This window comes from Ricinus communis, chromosome 4, assembly GCF_019578655.1.
Source record: "Ricinus communis isolate WT05 ecotype wild-type chromosome 4, ASM1957865v1, whole genome shotgun sequence".
In the NCBI taxonomy this organism is placed as follows: domain Eukaryota; kingdom Viridiplantae; phylum Streptophyta; class Magnoliopsida; order Malpighiales; family Euphorbiaceae; genus Ricinus; species Ricinus communis.
The window spans coordinates 20,720,900-20,739,974 of record NC_063259.1 but is presented as its reverse complement, the minus strand read 5'-3'; the positions used below and the strand labels follow the sequence as shown (position 1 = coordinate 20,739,974).

Sequence of the window (19,075 nt, the reverse complement as noted above, 5' to 3'; positions counted from 1 at the left end):
TGTATGAAAACTAGCAAGCCTCCATATATATATCATTCAACAAATTATTATTATATTTAATAAATATTTTTCTAAGATAGATATTTAAAATATTTAATAAACAAGTCATTGACTTAATATCTACACCTAATAAATAAATAACAAAATCAGATTTTTTTTTCTCTTTCTTTTAGATTTTTTTCATAATCATTATACTATGTTGTACAATATTATTTTTCTCTATATATTTATTCGTAAATTATTTTTTTTTTCTATTGAGTCAAATTGAAAATAATTACCTATAATATATCTTGTTCTGAATGAATTTTGAGATCTATGTATAGTTGATTTTCCTGATTTATGTAGCAGAACATTTTGTCGAAGAAATGAAAGGAGGATCAATTTATTGAGATGAAGTTTTTAGAAAATGGAGCTTTTACATTGATTCTACTGTTACAGTACGAAGATGGAGCTTTTACAGGTTGAAGGAGGACTGTTGCAGCTGTTTCTGTTCTTTTCTGAAAATTTATGAAGTGAGGAGGTGGCGTTGTCGATATTTCTAATATATTTCAACAATTTTTATGTTTTAAAAATTATATTATATTAATTTTAATAAATAATTTATTTTACCATTTGTCAAAAATATATCGATTCTTAGTTTTTTCGGAGCAATAGAAAAAAAATTAACAATTATGTCAATTAATATACATAAAAAATTTTAAAATATAAAAACTTTTTGACATGTGTTACTATATTTTGACAACGTACTTATTTTGATATATAAAATCTTAAGTTAATGTATGAAAAGATTAAGTTATGTTATAAATATATAAAAAGACTATTTAATGTAAGTTTTGATATAATATTAATTTATATAATTAACTTTTAACAATAACTAAAAAAACAGCAAATAAAAAAAACGTCAATAACTAAAAAAAAAGCAAATAAAAGAACGGAGATGGAATTTAGACAAGGGATCATCTTAAGTTCCAATGTTGTTGAAGATAAGAAAACAAAAGCAGTGTTGTTGGATGATTCTATTTTTCTGAAAAATGAGGCTACTGATTAATGATCTTGTGTTTTCACCTTAATATCATAGTTTCTTCTAATGGGCATTTTCTTCTAATCCAAATAGTCCTTTAGTAATTTTTTTTCTCTTCAGACTCTTTGACTGTAAATAGGCTTCCAAGCAAGCTCAAATGCTAAAAATTTCATTCAAAGTCAAATAGATTAAATAATAAATGTGACTTCTAATTTAGCTAAGGTTTCGAGTTAGAATTTTGAATGTACATTTTTAAATAATGCTTTGTCATCTATAAAGATTCTATCAACCACACTCTAAATTAATTGTAAATATATATTAAAAAAATTTAAAAAATTCCTAATAATTAAAATATCGTATTGCCATTATTTTTTGTGTTAATTATACGCTCTAGTTCCTAGGTTATCCTAAGGACAAATCGAAAAGAATTTCTATTAAAATTGAAATATTATTTTCTCCAAAGAAAAGTTGAATTATCAACAGAATTATATAAAAATTTCTCACATTTAGTTTTATATTTATGATATTAAACCTTCCTTTTTAAATTCTTTACTTTATGATTATTATTATTTTTTGACAGAATTAAAAGTAGCCATTATTAAAAAGTAAGAGTAAGTGTATCAAATATTTTTAATAAAATAAGGAAAAGATTTTGTTTTAATCAAAACACTTTAATTACAAAGTAGGTTGAAGACTTTGAAAATATTATTTCATATCATATGATCCATATTAAAAAAAATTAAGGAAATATAAAAATAATAAAGATGATAGTATAAATAAAATATGAAAATTTTACTAGAAAAATAAATATAATTATATTTATTATATCAAATAAATAATTTCGTAAAGAAAATACAACATAGATAAACCAAAATAAATTATTAGAAAAAAGAAGAAGAAAACATTGCAATTTAGTTACACTAACATAAGATATATGAGTCCAATAATATATATATATATATATATATATATATATATATATATATATATATATATACGTAATTTATCAAATGTATCCTTGAATTCCCATGATATGCCAATATATCAAATAATTGAAGAATGTTGATGACATAAAAATGAGTTTCACTAGAGTCTTATTTATTTATTGTGAAAAGATAAAAATGTATTATTATCATTCTAAAATTATTATGTTTTATATTTATATATAGTAATAACTATATACTAATAATATTAATAACAATTTTTTGAAATTAGTCTTGTTTCGTTAGGGTATGTCCATTGTTCTACATATTGTTTAGTGATGCCAATAATGAATTTGCTGAAAATCTAATTAAGTTTTTATTAATTTCAATTTATTTTTTATTTATAATATATATTTTCAAAAAAAATTAATTTTTAATATTTTCTATCTTCTTCAAGAAAAGAAATTGAAGATAACCAAACACGTTACACATAAACCAAATATCAATGAAAACCTATGCTCTACATAACTCTGGACAATGTCACATGCAAGACAAGTGCCTTTTAAAACCAACTTTCTTTTTAAATTGAGCACAACAAAAACGACAGAGAAGTGAAAGAAAAAAAATAACGTATAAAAGTAAAACTAGATTGTAACAATGTCAAAACATAAAAATACAGAGGTATTTTTGTTATTTTTTCATAAAACAACGTAACTCTTGAGATTTCCTCTGCTTTCTCTTTTGTGCTCAACCAAGCTACTCTAGTACGAGATTGTACACTTTTGTTTTTGAGCTGCATTACAAGATTGTACACTTCTTTTCTTGTTTTGTTGTTTGAGGTGCAGTACAAGATTATTTCACTCAGGCTTACGGTTAGTGTTTAATTTGCTTGTCACTTGTTTCTTGTCTAGCGTTCCAAACATTGATGAGAGGGGAAAAGGATAAATTCTTGAATTGGTTATGTCTGTAATGAAAAATGCATGGAGCATTCCTACTCAACCTTTTTTTGCAATAGCTACTAACATAATGATTGGTTTAGCAAGGAACACGAAGAGAATTTACATTGCTTGCCGATAAGGGTCATTTTGTTGTCTAATTTGTGGTTCCATTGGTGTATCTTAACAATGAGATGTTTCTTGAATTATGTAAAGAAGAGTATCTCCTTTTACATTAAGAATTAATCAATCATTAAAATCTTTAATCCCTCATTAGAGAGAGACAAGAATATGCAGGCCTTTTGGCCACACCCTCCCCACTTCCTATTGGGCAGTCATTGAGCATCTCAATACCCTAGTGTTTGTAAAATCAAACATGTTGCAAAGAAGCTTCTCATATTGGCAAGGAAATGGCAGAAGCTAGCTGTTGAGCGAAAAAAAAAATCCCAATACTAAGAACTGTTGGGAGTCCAGATGCGAATGCTTGTAGCATATCAAATCTGATTGAGAAAGGGCACCTTGTGGTGTATACTAATGATCAGAAACGCTCCGTGCTTTTCCTTTAGAATATCCTAAGAATAAGATTGTCAGAGAATTGTTTAAGCTAGCAGAACTGTTCCTCATCAATGTACCCTCTCTTCGAGCAGATGCAAGTCAACATCTGCAGCTTCTGAAAGTACGTTATGTATTGATTATGAATTGGTCCAAAAAGATATGCATACATATATTCTTTAGCAAATTGTGTGTACAGGAGAAATAGGACTCATTTGTTCTGAAATAAATATACAATAATCAACCATTAGTATTTTGCGGGCAAAATACATAAATGCTACTATAATTATAAATATTATATCCATTTCGTACTTCAACTCAATAATCACAACTAATCCTGCCTAGATGTTGAACATTTTCTTAGTTGCTCTACTTTGAACTCATGCCTTGCAATTTTGTGTTTGGAAGATTATAATTTTTAAGTTTATTATGATCAATTATGTATAGGTCGGTGGGAATGTGAAAGCTATATAAAAAATCTGGTTGCTGCATCAACACAAAATGACCGAAAAATATAAATGTATCATTGCCTGATTTATTAATAGTTACTTAAATTACTATTTTTTTATGATTATTTAGTTGAGATACCAAATAGATATAAGTGACATAGCTATCATTTATACTTTTTAACTATTTTTTGCTCACTTCATCAAATTTACAGTTTTTCGTTACATTCAAAATATCGCTATAAAACAGTTAATGACTTGTAATCATAATTAAATGCGTTTTGGTTAAATATGTGAAATAATTTATGCTTTTCATTTTTGTTTTTTTAGATTATTGATGCTTAAAAGCTACCAAAAATAATTTGTAAAAAAATAAAAAGAAAATGCGATTGTGAAACATAAACGAACTTGCCTACCTCGAATAGATTTTGCATCTCATGGTTTTGCTTATAAGGGGAAAAAGGATCACCATGCCAAGGTTGGTTGGGCCGTTAGGCCTCACAATATTTAAATCCTATTGGTCACAGCACAAAACACACGCTAACGACAAGCTATTCGAATGGGAAATAAAACGTAGCAAAAAAATCTAGCCGTTAGGGCTCACAAATTCAAATGCTATTAATTTTCCTTTTCTTTCATTAAAGAGAAAGACAAACAAATCTCTTCAAAAATACCTGCAAAATCAATCGAAGCGATTCTCTCTCTTTTCTCTCTTCTTCTAAACACTCCTCCCCCCTGTCTCTCTCTCTCTCTCTCTCTCTCTAAAACACTCCTCCCTCTTTCTCTCTGATTCTGTTTGACAAGCTTGTTGCATAGATCTGCATCGTTCTTATTATTTTTGTTTATTGAATTGATTTCCCTAAGATCGTGAGGATGATGCGACTCTACTGAATTAAGATAAACACCAAATATTTGCCAAATTAGCGCTTCTACTGAATTGTTATCGTTTTACTTCATTGGATGATTGTTTTTGTTTTATTGGTGCTCTACTGATTTCAGTTTCCAAATTGATGTTGCTCAAAATATTTTCTATCTGTCGTACAGGCCTCCTTTGTACTCAAATGCCTTCTTTTCTTCTCGGATGACTCAAGTAAAGTTGCACCAAACATGCCGCAAAATTTTGGTATTCTCTGTTATTAAATATGTTTTTTCTAATTTAGAAGAAAAAGAAAGGTTGGAAGAAAGAGATGTCAATAATAGATTTTTGATAGTTTGTGCCCAAAAGTAGTTTAGGGGCTAATCTAATGGTCAAGGGCAAAAATGCACCTTCTCCCTTGAAATAAAAACAAAAAAAACTAGCCGTTAGGGATCATAAATTCAAAAGCTATTAGTTGCCCGTTTTCTTTCGATAGACAATTCTCTTTAAAAATACCTGCAAAATCATTTGAAGCCATTCCCTCTCTTTTCTCTCTTCTAAACACTCCTCCCTCTCTCTCTGTGATTCTGTTTGACAAGCTTGCTGCATAGATTTGCATTGTTCTTATTATCTTGAGATTTCTGTGAATATTGTTTTTGTTTATTGAGTTTATTTCCTTAAGGAAGGTCGAAGCCTAAAATGGTTATAAATTGAAGGAAACATTGTGTTTCATGATCTTTCCTTGTGTAAATTGAAATGGCAGGTTATACTTACGAAATAATTCTGTCTGTCTGTTATTACCCTTTTTCTTTTTCTTTAGCTTTTCTTTTGGTGCTGTTTTGTTACATTAGAGGCTGTTTCTTTCTTTTTTCTTCTTAGATTTTCTTGCGATTGAAAACAGATTATGATTGATTGATTTCTTTATTTGAGCCGATGTATCGATTGCTTATCTACTTCTGTTATTGCTCATCAAAATTGATTTTTAGTTTCCTTTAGTATCTTCATTAAGTTATGTGATGCATTTCTACACCGAGATTAGAGACAAAACACTAATTCCATAGCCTCTCTCCTGTGAGAGGCAATATCTCTGTACTTTTATTTGGTCTCAATCAGAGGACAAGTGCAAATTGTAATAGAAAGATGACAGTCAGAACACCTGGAACTCCAGCTTCTAAGATCTGTCGACGCCAGCAACAACTCTTGGTATAGCATGTTGATGATCACACATTGTATTTAAGCCACCAACTCGGGAACGCACAGCTCGATCGATTTGGTAACTAATTGTTTTCCCTTTTATTCCTTTCTGGTTGTTTGAATATAGCACTTCTATATTTTTCTGTTTGGTAACTAAACAGAAAAAATACTTGCAAGAAGTGTGGCCAATGGTGAAATCTGCTCTGAAAGAGTACCACTTTTATTAATCTTGTACCTTCTTTTATATGGTGGTTTTATTTTTTTTTTCAAAAATTGTGTTACTTGATGTGACAATTAATAGGCAATCAAAATCCTGCATAATGAGATGCAATGCGACATTATCAAGATTGGCAAATTGGTCCGCAAGAAGATATTCATTTACTGCTTCAAGTATATTTTCCTTATTTAAGTGATCAATTCTATTATCATATTCTTTTAAGTCTTCTATAATTTTCAAGCGTCTGTACTTGTTTAGTTATAGTGAACTTTTTTTTCCTTCAATCATTCTTTAGAAACAAGCCTGAAATGTATATCTTTATTATCTGCTGTTTGCAAATAACTTGAAAGTTAAGTCTTCAAGAGCGAGTGGCATAAGATATTTCTAGAATTGCTCGCAGGAGAGATTTGTTAAAAGAAGGCAGCATCTTGTGGGTCCAAATTCTTCCACTTCGAAGATTTGTGCAATTTCTTAGTTTTATGTATTTTTTTCCCAACCCCAGCTATTCCAATCCCCTCTCCAACCTGGAAATGGAACCCTCAGAGGAGGGAGCATATGGAACCTTCACTGGCTTATCTTTAACCATTTATTGGATGCAGGCACTTCAGATTTTGACAAGCTGCTATACATGTAAATTGACAATCCTTGTAATTTTGATACTCAAGCTAAATCAATCATGTTTGGATTTTTATTTATATCATCCTTGAAATTGAAGTCAGAAAGATTGTGGAAGATTGCATCCAGAATAAACTGCATCAAGTATACCATATCAAGGTTATACAAGATCTCTTTCTTTTCTGCTTTTTCACGAAAAGCTAACTCTCTTCCTCTGTTTTGACTTTCCTCTCTTGCAGATTCTCGTGATGAAGAATAGCTTGAAAAGGATCCGACACTTCAAAACGAGAACTGGGATAGGTTCCTTCCAAAGATTAAGAAGTATGATATCTACCTAATTCTTTTTTTATGCTTATGCAGTCATTTGTAACTTCCCACCATCTTTAAAATGTTTTCCATTTTTGTTTATTGACTTAAATATAACATTCTCAGGAAAAATGTGAAACAGAATAAGGTTAAGAGAAAAAAGAAAAGAACAACCTAAACAACAACCTACTAAGGTAAGATAGAAACTCTCTTCTCTGAAAAATACAAGTTCTCAGCTACAGATTCATCTGGTTAATGCATCTCTAAATTAAGACCTTGAATTATAGCAAATATTTTTCTAGTTAGTTGTTGCATCTTTTATATTTCTTTTTTCATTTTAAGTAATTCTTTGTTAAGCGCTTTTTCTTTTTTTTCTTTAAACTCTAGTTCTTGATAGTTTTTATTATGTAAAGGTTTTTCTTAGAAAAAACTTTCTGTAAGAATAGGTGCATATATATATATATATATATATATATATATATATATATATATATATATATTATATATATCTTTGTATCTTAAGTGCATATAGTTCTTATATAGTCTTTAAATTAAATAAAAAGTTTTTGAATCTCACCCATATTTGCAGATATCTCACTTCCAATAGCTTTAATATTATTATTTTTTATATTTAATCTTGTTTTTAATTTATTTTTCTAATTTCCTTTATTTTATAAATTTGTTTGATTATTTGTACTTTTATTTGTTAATTTCCTTTATTAATCTAAATTTTTTCATAGTGAAAGATTTTAGTTATCCGGTTTAGAAATTCTAAGCGTTTTTCTTTAGACTTTTAAGATTAGTTTAGTTAATTATTTATTTAATTTGTTTTGAGGCTTTTTTAAGCCATGGTTGTAATTAATTTCCCTTAATCGTCCCAATTTCCTTAATCCCTTTCTGGAACTTTTCTCCTCTCCTCTTCTATTTATGTTGGTTTTATAGGCTCTTCTATTTATGTTGGTTTTATAGGCTTTTACCACGCATGTCTGAGGGATTAAAATCAACTTAGGATTTATGAGTGATCACCCCACATTTGTCTAACATAAAATGAACAAAGCTTATCAATGTAAGCTTCCCACCCCCCTCATATCTATGTTCACTTTAAAATGCTAATATAAAAATAAATCTGACACCTAGATTTAGGTAATAATTTAGGACTCTGATTTGGTCTTACATATGAAGATAAAACAGCTAAGGTACCAGAGTACTTCCCGCTCGGGTACCAACGTACCTCCTTTCTTGGGTACCTTCCTCCTACTCGCCTCATAAATCTGTTCACTTTAAAATGCTAATATAAAATAAATCCGATACCTAGATTTAAGTGTAATACCCAGAATTTTCTTTTAATAATAATAAATTTTTGTTTAAATTAATATTACTTTATTTTGAATTGGGATGATTTAAAATAGAATTTCAATACTAGATAAAAATAAGAGAGTTATTTTTCTATATCTAATTAGTTTGATTTTCAATAAATTGATTAAGCAAATTTTTTAGCAATAAATAATGTTTTTGGTCATTTAATTGTGTTCCTATATGAGTATATAAATTAAATTCTATATTTGAAAGTTATGAAATAATTAGTCAATAATATTTTTATAAATTAGGGAATAGCAAATTTTAATTAAGTGTTAGGATTAAATTGACAATTAATTTTGGAATAAGGATTAAAAATATAATTACTTTAAATTAGGGTTTTAAATGAAAATTTATATGGTTGGTATTTTTATAATTAAATGTGTCAGTAAGGGCATTTTGGTAATTTTACTTTTAAAAGTAAGGGTAAATAAGTAGTAATTATATATTTTCAATAATCTTAATTTGGCCTAAATTAAATAGGAGCTTAATTCAAAAGCTAAAGTAAATTTGGAGGATTAATTAGAAATTTACAGGGTGAGATTGTTAGTAATTAAAAAGTTGAAAGAAGAGAATCGAGAGGAGAGAGAAAGGAGGAGAAGAAAGTGCAGTGTCCATGGCAAGCCGTCGGGGCGAGCAAAGTGGCGGCAGGGCGACAACGTCGGCGAAGATGCAAGAAAAAGAAAGGGCGGTACCGTTCGGCATTCCCAAAGAACCGATGGCGGCGGGGTTGGTCTCTTTTTGATTGGTGAGTTGAGAGCTTCCTTTTGGGAGTAGCGGCGTCGGTTTTGGTGGCCGGAGGAAGGAGTTCTGGCGAGGTGAAGGCAGCCGGAATTTTAGGCTTTTTTTCCCGTGAGTTCCGGCGAGGGATGGATGATCGGAGGGCATTTTTGGACTCTCCTCAGCTCAAGCTTTTCAATGGCACCGGTTTCGTGGCGATCAGACTCCATTTGAAAATCGATAGCCGAGATTGTCTGTAATTTCTTCGGATGATTGAGGGTCGGACCAAAAGATCAGAAACTGGATTCATCATCAACGCGTTGTTTCGAGTCCATAGGCGCATTCGGATCGTCGGTCGAACTCCAGCGGCTGGAGGCGAGTCGACTGAGTAATCTAGCGTCTCGGTAATTTTCTAGCCCATAGATTTTAGAGTTTGTTGAGAAAATTTATGTGTTTATTTATTGTGTTGAGCATTAGAAAAATAGTCGGACCATCTGCCAATAGTCGTGATTTGTGATGTGTGGCAGAGTCGGAAAAAATAATGAAGTCTCGGTGACCCGACTCCTGTTAAATAAATTGTTGATATATTTGAAGTATTTTCTCGCAGGTTCTGGACCCGTTTTACGAGGGTAACATCTGTATTTAGGGAGGTTTTGTCAAATTTTCGAGAATTTACCCAAGTTGAAAATTCTTAGACAGTAAATTCTAGAAGTCCTAGGATTATTTATTAAATGTTTTACTTTTTCTGATGGAATTATTCTTGTAATTAGATAAATCTGTCAGTTCGGCTCGCCCCACCCGAGGCATCGGAGCAGGGTTAGGAGGTTGTCAGAACTGTAAGTTAAAGTCATATATCTGCTTCACATGTGTGTCATGCTAGAGTTTTACATGCAACTCTGATTAAATGAATTAAGATTTTATTTATTTATTTAATTAATTAATGGTTATATTCGGGATGAGACGGTAGTAGAACATGCCACCTGATGATTTGCATCAGGACCGCGTGCGTACCGGTATGAATCTGATGTAGATAGTAAAAGGTAAATATAAAAATAAACTGCCTGAGTGTAGTTGCAGTCGTGTTATAAAGGGTCTCGCCATCGTATCAAGTATCGCCTTAATGAGTAAAGCCGAAGTTAGTAAGTGGAATATCGAGCAGAGGTCAGAGCATATATGATTGAGTTTTGTGGTTGTAAGAAGCATAAGAATGGCGTATTTTTCAGACACTCGGAATCCAGAGAAACTTAAGCGAACACTATTTATTTTTCTATATAAAACAACGTGTTTTCAAATACAATATTGCACCTAGTTCCGCGAGAGCTCATTATGGCATTTCATTGTTAGGCATGCACAATTCCATGACTCATTTTTAGGACATGCATTATATATCGTGCATACAACCCTTGGTGATAGGGGGTATCATCACCCTGGTGCGCAATATTGTAAAGTCTTATATAAAGAAAAATGACTAGAGATTTTACGATTTTATAAAGGATAATAATAATTTTTATCAATGATGATTATAAAGTAAATAAATAAGTCTTTCAAAGTAAATCGTATTAACTTGGGATTCTCTAGATGACAAGCTGAGTTGCTGTGAGAATGAATATGTGCCGCAGTAGGCTCCATGTTGGATTATATAGAGGAGACCTTCTAGATTTCAGTCGATGAGAAATTTTGTGTCAGGATGGCATGGTTTTGTATCGATTATTGCAACCAGATGGATGATGTGACGTGAATGATGTGATGTGGATGTCATGTCATTAAAAAATAATTTGGCTAATTGAATTTTGGCAGGACCGGAGTTGGTCCGAATCATTCATTTCATAGAAGATTCCTTTTTGCCCAGCGAGCAGCTGAAGACAACTTTCAGAAAGAAGAGGAATTATGCGAACCCAAAGTGGGAGCACGTGGAGATTTTGTATTGGCGAGTATGTATTCTTAAGGCGTCTCTTATGCAAAAAGTGATGCGGTTTGGTAAAAAAGGCGAGTTAGCCCCTTATTGCATGGAACCCTTAGAATTATCGGTAGGATTGGTGAGGTGGCATGCAAATGCTTTGGCCGAAAGCTCCCCACCATCAAAAATTCCTGAGCCGAGCTTCCCCCGTTGGCAGCAGTGTGCAGCCTTGCTGGAGTCGAGACTTTTCGGCCTCGATCCGGTGCTTCCGGCGAGCTTTCGGCCAAAGCATTTGCATTTTTGGACCCCCTGCAATTCAAGCTTCACGTGGACGCTTCCAGATTTAAAATTCGACACCGTTGGCAGTACCGGCTTTTGAATCCCGGTGTTTTCTGGACACGCAGGATTTCAGATTTTTAGCACAGTATAATTTTATTTGGACCTTAATAATTTTAGAGAATATTGTTGCTATTAATTATCAATTATAGATAATTTAATTTAATTAGATTTAATTAATTATGACTTAGATATAAATATTATAAATTAATTAGTAGGATTAGACTCTATTTTGTGGTAGATGTAGTAGTGAAATAAATATTATGTCGGACTGTCTGTAATTAATTGTGATCTATGGTGTTACGGATTCGAAGAAAAATAATGCAGTTTTGGTGGCCTGACTCTTGTTAATTAATTGCAAAATATTCGAAATGTTTCTAGCAGGTTCGGGACCCGTTATACGGGGGTAAACGTCCATATTTTAGAGTAGATTTTGCCGAATTTTTAGTAGAATTTTCGAGTCTGAATCTTCTTAGGCAGTCTAATCTAAGAGTAGGCCTAAGAGAAAAATTCAGAATACCTTATTAACTTAGTATTTAATAAACAAGTCATTGACTTAATATCTACACCTAATAAATAAATAACAAAATCAGACTTTTTTTCTCTTTCTTTTAGATTTTTTTCATAATCATTATATTATGTTGTACAATATTATTTTTCTCTATATATTTAATAAACTAGATCCGTAAATTATTTTTTTCTATTGATTGTTCAATTGAAAATAATTATCTTTTAATATCTTGTTCTGAATGAATCTTGAGATCTATGTATAGTTGATTTTTCAGATTTATATAGCAGAATATTTTGTCGAAAAAATGAAAGGAGGATCAGTTCATGTTATATTGAGATGAAGTTTTTAGAAAATAGAGCTTTTACATTGATTCTACTGTTACATGATGAAGATTGAGCTTTTACATTGATTTTACTGTTACAGGACGAAGGTGGAGCTTTTACAGATTGAAGGAGGACTGTTGCAGTTGTTTCTGTTATTTTCTGAAAATTTATGAAGTGAGGAGATGGCGTTGTCGATATTTCTAATATACGATGGAAGAAAAGATGTTACAGTTCTTTAAAAAATGGAGTAGTAAAATATTCTTTTTTTAAGTATGTATTGATTTGAGTGTAAATTTATAATTGCCATTCTTTGAAAAAACATATTTTTGTTAGCTTTTTGTTAGGAGGTAAAAATGGAATAGATACTTAAAAAAGAAAATATCTATGTAAATAACCCTAATTTTAAAGGAACGTTTTGAATCTACTCAAGAGCTCTTCTTTCTCATTAAACTCTTTTGAGTGAGATGAGGGCATATAGCCCATTTACAAAGTAAGAGGCCTAAACCATCACAACACTCTATTTCCGTCTGTGCATTACTCCAGGGTTACTCCTAAATATGTAGTGGACTACTGAAAATTTTCATTTTCTCACATATGTATGTTTCTTATGAAACTTTTTCTATTATTATTGAGCCTTGAACACCTTCTTGAGTCAATAATGCACGATTGGTCAACCTGTCAGCTTTCTTTTTAATAATTATAATATCTTTTTAAAAGGAGGAAGAGGTGAGTCTCGATCCCGGGGCACAAATGCCTTGGCCACCAGGCTCCAATCATGGTGGTTGTTAGCTATACAATATAAACTTACAAATGTAATATTGGCAAAATATATTTTTTAATCTTTGACTTTTTATTTTATTTATTAAGCCATTATATTTTATTTTTGTTTTTATTAAAATTATAATAAATCAAAAATAAAAATATAAAGACTTAATAAAATAAAACTGTAGAGTGTAAAAAAAAAAAGGTAAAAAATGTGATTTATTCAAGCTTGTTCATTGCTGTAGCATTATGCCCTGTTGACAAGATTTGCTCATTGTTTAGAAATATCTCAAGCAGAGGCTACTATTCCCCTGGAATAAACCTTTAATCCATATGTATGATATTTTATAGGATTCTTTATAGAAATATCCCTTTTACAACAATTATTACATTTTTACCTCACAAAAAATTACAAAAATTCAATTTTATGTGAAAACTGTTGCAAAAATAGGCCTTCTGTTTTCTCAATGTCAATTTGTGATGTGATTCATTTTTCACAATGTCTCTTTACATCCAACAGAAATAAAATCATGAAAATGGGACATAATTAATGATTTTTTTTTTGAATTTACAAATAATTGCTTTTATTTTTATTTTAGAGTTGATATTCTTATGTGAGTCTAATTTCTTCTTTTATTTTTTTACATCAACTAATTAACTAAGATTTATACCTCTAACAGCATAAACTCACAAAAATTCCTATAAATTTTCTTTTGCAAGAATATGATATTACTATACATTTTTTCAATTTATGAAGAAATTATAAAAAAAAAACGATGAATATGACTATAAGGTACGAGTTTCTTTTTTAAAACTATATATGTATTTTCTTTTTGTTTTAGAGTTTTTTTATCTTTTATAAAGAAAATATTTGCTTAATTATTCATATATTACTTTTATTTTTTTATTATACATATATATTTTCTTTTTATTCTAGATATCTTTATTTTTTATAAGCAAATATATTTGTTTAATTATTCATGTATTTGCTTACCACATGCATCTTTTTATTGCAAGAAAATTAATTTTTTAAATTAAAGGAAAAAGTAATTGTTTCCACTATGTACTTTTACTTCATTTATATTAATATTTTTTTCTTTTTTTTTTCTTTCAACTTCAAAATAGAAATTATTATTATTATTATTTAAAAAGGATGAAAATTAATAATATGAACTTGAAACTCAATTACTAAAATATTTTTCAACACTGAAACATAATTTTTTCTAGAAAAAAAAAAACTAATATTTTAGAACTTATTCAACAAGTAAATAACAATAAAAGTAAAAGAAATTGAAGATAAATCCTTATAAATCTGAAGAGTAACAAAACATCAACCAAAATAATTTATTTTACATAAAATTTAAATAAAGTTGAACATTTTATAAAGACCAAAATCTAAAAGGTTTTAAAAAAAATTTAAAGATAATTCTTTATAGATCTGGAAATCAATCAAGCATCAATTAAACATCAATCATACAAGGCATAATATCAATCACACATCAATCAAACATCAACCAAAAATTAAAAAAAATATTCAGTTACAAAAATAATATTAAATAAATAAAAGATAAATAAAAATCAATGAATAAAATTAAAATTGAAACAAATATGGACAATAAATTTCTTCTTATTTCGGTTATGGATCCAATAAAAATATTATTTTTAACGATAAAAGAATTAAAGTAGAGATCAAAAGAATAACAAAATTAATTTGAGGATAGAAATTGAAGATAATTTTTATAGATAAAAAAAATCAACCAAACATAAATCATATCATCTTAACAATAACTAAATATATATATATATATATACTATATAATATTCTAAATCTTTTCAACTTACTATATTTACAGGACTTAATTTTAAAAATAAATAAATAACAAATTCGATGTGGATTAATTTAGTAATATCATTATTTTCATTTGCATATTCTATATATAATTTTGTGTTATTAAAAAATCATTTTAAATATGATTTGTATTAAATTATGATAATAATTTTATAATTAATTTATTTAGATTTATTTGATCAAATTAATATTTAAAATATAAAGGAGTGGTATAAAGTTAATTTTATGGTTATTTGCTTAGTGCTTTCATAGTCATGACCAAATTAATTAGTAGATATGACTCTTTAAATCACTATGTGTTAGAGATTTTATGTTATTAAAAAAAAATTCAAATAACACTACTAGAATCTTGAAATTTATTAATATTAAAAATTTAATTAGTTAAGTGGTTAGTTTTAGTCATTTTGAGATTGATAAGAATTAAGTCCTATTCCATTAGTAAATTCTACATTGACCTGATTTATAATTTTTCAACTTTCTATTAAGATAGATGTTTAGTTCCTTAATTTCTTGGCTTTCTTCTTTGAATGGCTATCCAATCTCAATAGCTTGGTACGATAGTATATCTATATTTCAAATTAATATCATATTTTAAAGGAAGAATGACAATTTAAATGACTACTGAGTAGAAAAATTAAATCATCACTTAATACGTAGTATGAAACTCCCATATTACTAAAGGACAAAAAATAAAATTAATTTATAAATGCTAAGCTCTAATCTATCAAATGATTGAATCATTTTGATATTATTTGGATCGAAATTTAATCATTAAATAACATGCTCTACTCTGCGCTCATTCACTTAACTCCACCATTAAATAATTATTCAAATCTAACATTATGAATCTCTTGTCTAATAACAATAATTAAAAATTCTCCTTAAAATGAATTAGTATTTTAATTAGTATCTCTATTTTTATTTATTAAAAAATGAGCAAATAACTTTTAAATAAAAAATAAATAAATAAAAATTTGAACTTTATTTTAGTTTTTATAAAAAATATTTTATTAATGGATATTAAAAAGCTTTTTTGGAAAAAAAATCTCTATATTTGTCTGATTTAGACCATGCACATCTCCGTTAATAGACAATACAAGTGGACTCCTATTCCTATCGGCTTTCCTCTCCAACTATTTTTATTTATTTTTTGATTTAAAAATTATTTGTTCTCTTTTCTTTATAAACAAAAATATAAAAAATATAAAAAAAGTAAATCAAGAGAGTAAAACGTAAGTAAGTAAAAAGACATCTATTTTTAAATATCTTAGACATTTTGTAATGACTTAAAAATAAAAATATTTCCATAGATTGTAGTTCATGGGTTTAATTAAAACTCTTATTAATAATATTTAATAATATTATGATTTGTTGAATAAAATATGACCTAATATTCACTAATAGTCATATGGTCATCGTGGGAAAGCGTATAAATGTTAATTAAAAAAAATCGTAAAAAAAAAGACATAAAATGTAAATTTCTCTTTTAAAATCTATATTTTAAAATCAAATACTTTTAGTCTTATTTCCTGATCTTTGTGTTCCTTTAACTGAAAGGATCTATTTGCACTCATTTTCGTCCTCTTCTTTTTCTTTTTCTTTTTTTTTCTTTTTTTCCCCTTCTTCTTGAACTTAATTACCAGCTTATTTCTGGATCTAAGTAACATTTTATTGGGAAAAAAGTTTAAATACCTCCTCGAATTTCTATCTCGGTGCTAAATGAGTCCAATTTCAGTTATTTTAATAAATAAATTTATAAATTTTATTTAAAGACCAAATAAATCCAAGTTTTAACTAAAAATGATAAAATTGATGACAATATTGTTAATGATGGTTTGATAAAATCGATGATGGTAGTAAAGTATAGATATTTTTTTAGTAAAATAGAAAAAATTTAAAAAATGTAACGAGTAAAAAAATTTAATTTTTTATATTAAAATTTATATTCATTTGAATTTTATTTTATTTGATTAATTTAAATAAATATTATGATAGACACACTCATATATTTTTAAAAGTTCAATATATTTTTAACATTTTTAAAAACCAAATGCTCATTTGAAGCTCTGAATTTTTCTTTTCCCAAAATAAGGCTTTTTTAGATCTATATTTTTAAATCAAGTACTTTTAGTCTTATTTCCTGAATTTTGTATTCCTTTAACCGAAAGTATTTATTTGCACTCATTTTCGTCCTGTTTTTTTTACCTTTTCCTTTCCCCTTTCTTCTTGAACTTAATTCTCAGCTTATTTATGGATCTAAATAACATTTTATCGGAAGAAATGATCAAACACCTCCTCGAACTTGTACTTAAAGGCTAAATGAGTCCAATTTTAATTATTTTAATAAATAGACTCATAACTTTTATTTTAAAAACTAAATAAATCTAAATTTTAACTAAAAATAATGAAATTAATAGTAATGGTATTGATGGTAGTTTGAATAAGCCGACGATAATAGTAAATATAGGCATTTCTTTAGTAAAACAGAAAAAATATATAAAAATTAAGAAGTTTAATTTTTTATATTAAAAATTTATATTTGTTCGAATTTTATAAATAATAAATTTAAATAAAGAGTATAATAGACACGTTCATAATTTTTATAAAAATTTAAATTTATTTAATTCTTAAATAAAAGTTTTCATACCCATTTACTAAAATACTTAAAACTAAATTTTTAGACCCTAAACTATAATTTCGAGGGAGTATACAACCCTTTTTATTTCATTTTATTGTCTTCAATGTGTATACTTTTCTCAAGTAAACATGACCCCTTATACTTGTTTTAGAAAGATCAATAATTACACTTGATTTGGTAAGAGGCCTGAAGGATATTTTAAAATTAATAATATTTAATAATAGTGTAGTTATTTTTTAGTTTATTAAAAATAATGAAAGAAATAAAAACAATTAAAATTGTATAAAAATAGAAAAATAATATTTTATTATTTTTTTCTCTTGTGATTGCACGTGTTTATAGCTGAGGACATCGGATGGCTAATCATGCTTTGATTCTTCCTTTTGGGAATTCATGTGGTGGGGATGATGCCAGATGGTGTTACCAGTCTAGTTACAGAATGACCAAATGAGCCTTTTTTTGGGCCAAGAGTGTTCTTTTCTCGGTTTAGTTCGGTTTTTCTTTTCTTATATTATTTTCTCATATATTCTGCAATCAGCCGCCAATTCTGACATGCGAATCCCTATGCTTATTTTAAATTAGTTATATTCTGTTCATTTGAATTTTGTATTATCTATTTATAGACTTATATATATTAATTAAAACAAAATTAGTTAAAATTTGATATAATTAAATTTGTTAGAATAAGTTATAGCTAAATTTTTATTCTAATAAAATGCATAAAATTTTTAAATTAATTTTATATTAATATATTGTATATATTGTTAATTTTTTTTATTTTAATACTTTTTTGAAAAATATAATATATTTATTCAATTAACTAAATATAATTATTATAAAGTAATTACCATCTACATATAACACTTTAAAATATAATCTAGAAATGAAAATAAGAACACTAGAAGACTCATTCACAAGTATTATATATATAACCCCTTAAATCCATCTAAAGGTTGATATTAGAATGATCAAATTATTGCATTACAAGATGCAAGTGAGTTGTTATATAAATATAAGACTATTGATAACAACAACAAAATGTTATGGAGTCCGAAATAATGTCAAATAGCAAATCTAACCTACACATATATAATAAAAATCATAATTTGGGTTAAAGTCTTTATTTACGTTATTTTGTTAATTATAAATTAGTATTAAGAATTTAATTTATCCGTAATACTAAGAATGTGTTTTTGCTACGTTTATATATATATATATATATATATATAATATTTATTTATTTGAACCGAATCGACTAATTACTCGCCCTCTAAAAATTTATAAATCAAAGTACTTATAATAATAATAAATAAATTTCAAAATAGAGCATTGATTAATTATATCACATTTACTCTTTTTCTATCTCAAACATAAATTATATATTAATAAAAAGCATAAACTATGTTAAAATAAATCATTTCTGAAATTTTAAAAAGAAACCATTTCTTTATATTTTATTTTGTTTGAATCATATTTTATCATCATGTCCTAAGATTTAAATGTTTCACTTGCATAAGATAGGACTAACAACAAACCAAGAATCTAAAAATCAAAGGTGAAACAAAAAGGATTGTGGGCCTAAGAAGGTCAATTTTAAAAGTTGGACTTTCATAGTCAT

General features: G+C 27.9%; 1 protein-coding gene across 5 annotated transcripts in view; it reads left to right on the top strand.

The window, feature by feature from the left end:
* LOC8283925 (KRR1 small subunit processome component homolog) overlaps positions 1-12,300 on the top strand; it is a 28,107-nt gene extending 15,807 nt beyond the window's left edge. The window contains exons 1-5 of one of the 5 annotated variants that reach the window (XR_007215620.1): positions 4,516-5,000; positions 5,847-6,918; positions 6,999-7,080; positions 7,192-7,259; positions 10,939-12,298. Coding sequence is in view for 3 of the 5 variants with exons in the window: in XM_048373323.1 (XP_048229280.1) it covers positions 4,922-5,000; positions 6,744-6,778 (114 nt within the window). In the remaining 2 variants the exon portion in view is untranslated. Of the gene's footprint in view, positions 1-4,515; positions 5,001-5,846; positions 6,919-6,998; positions 7,082-7,191; positions 7,406-10,938 lie in introns of those variants that run through there. The other 4 variants (XR_007215621.1, XM_048373323.1, XM_048373325.1 and 1 more) reach the window with 4 other exon arrangements.
* The last annotated feature ends 6,775 nt before the right edge of the window (positions 12,301-19,075 follow it).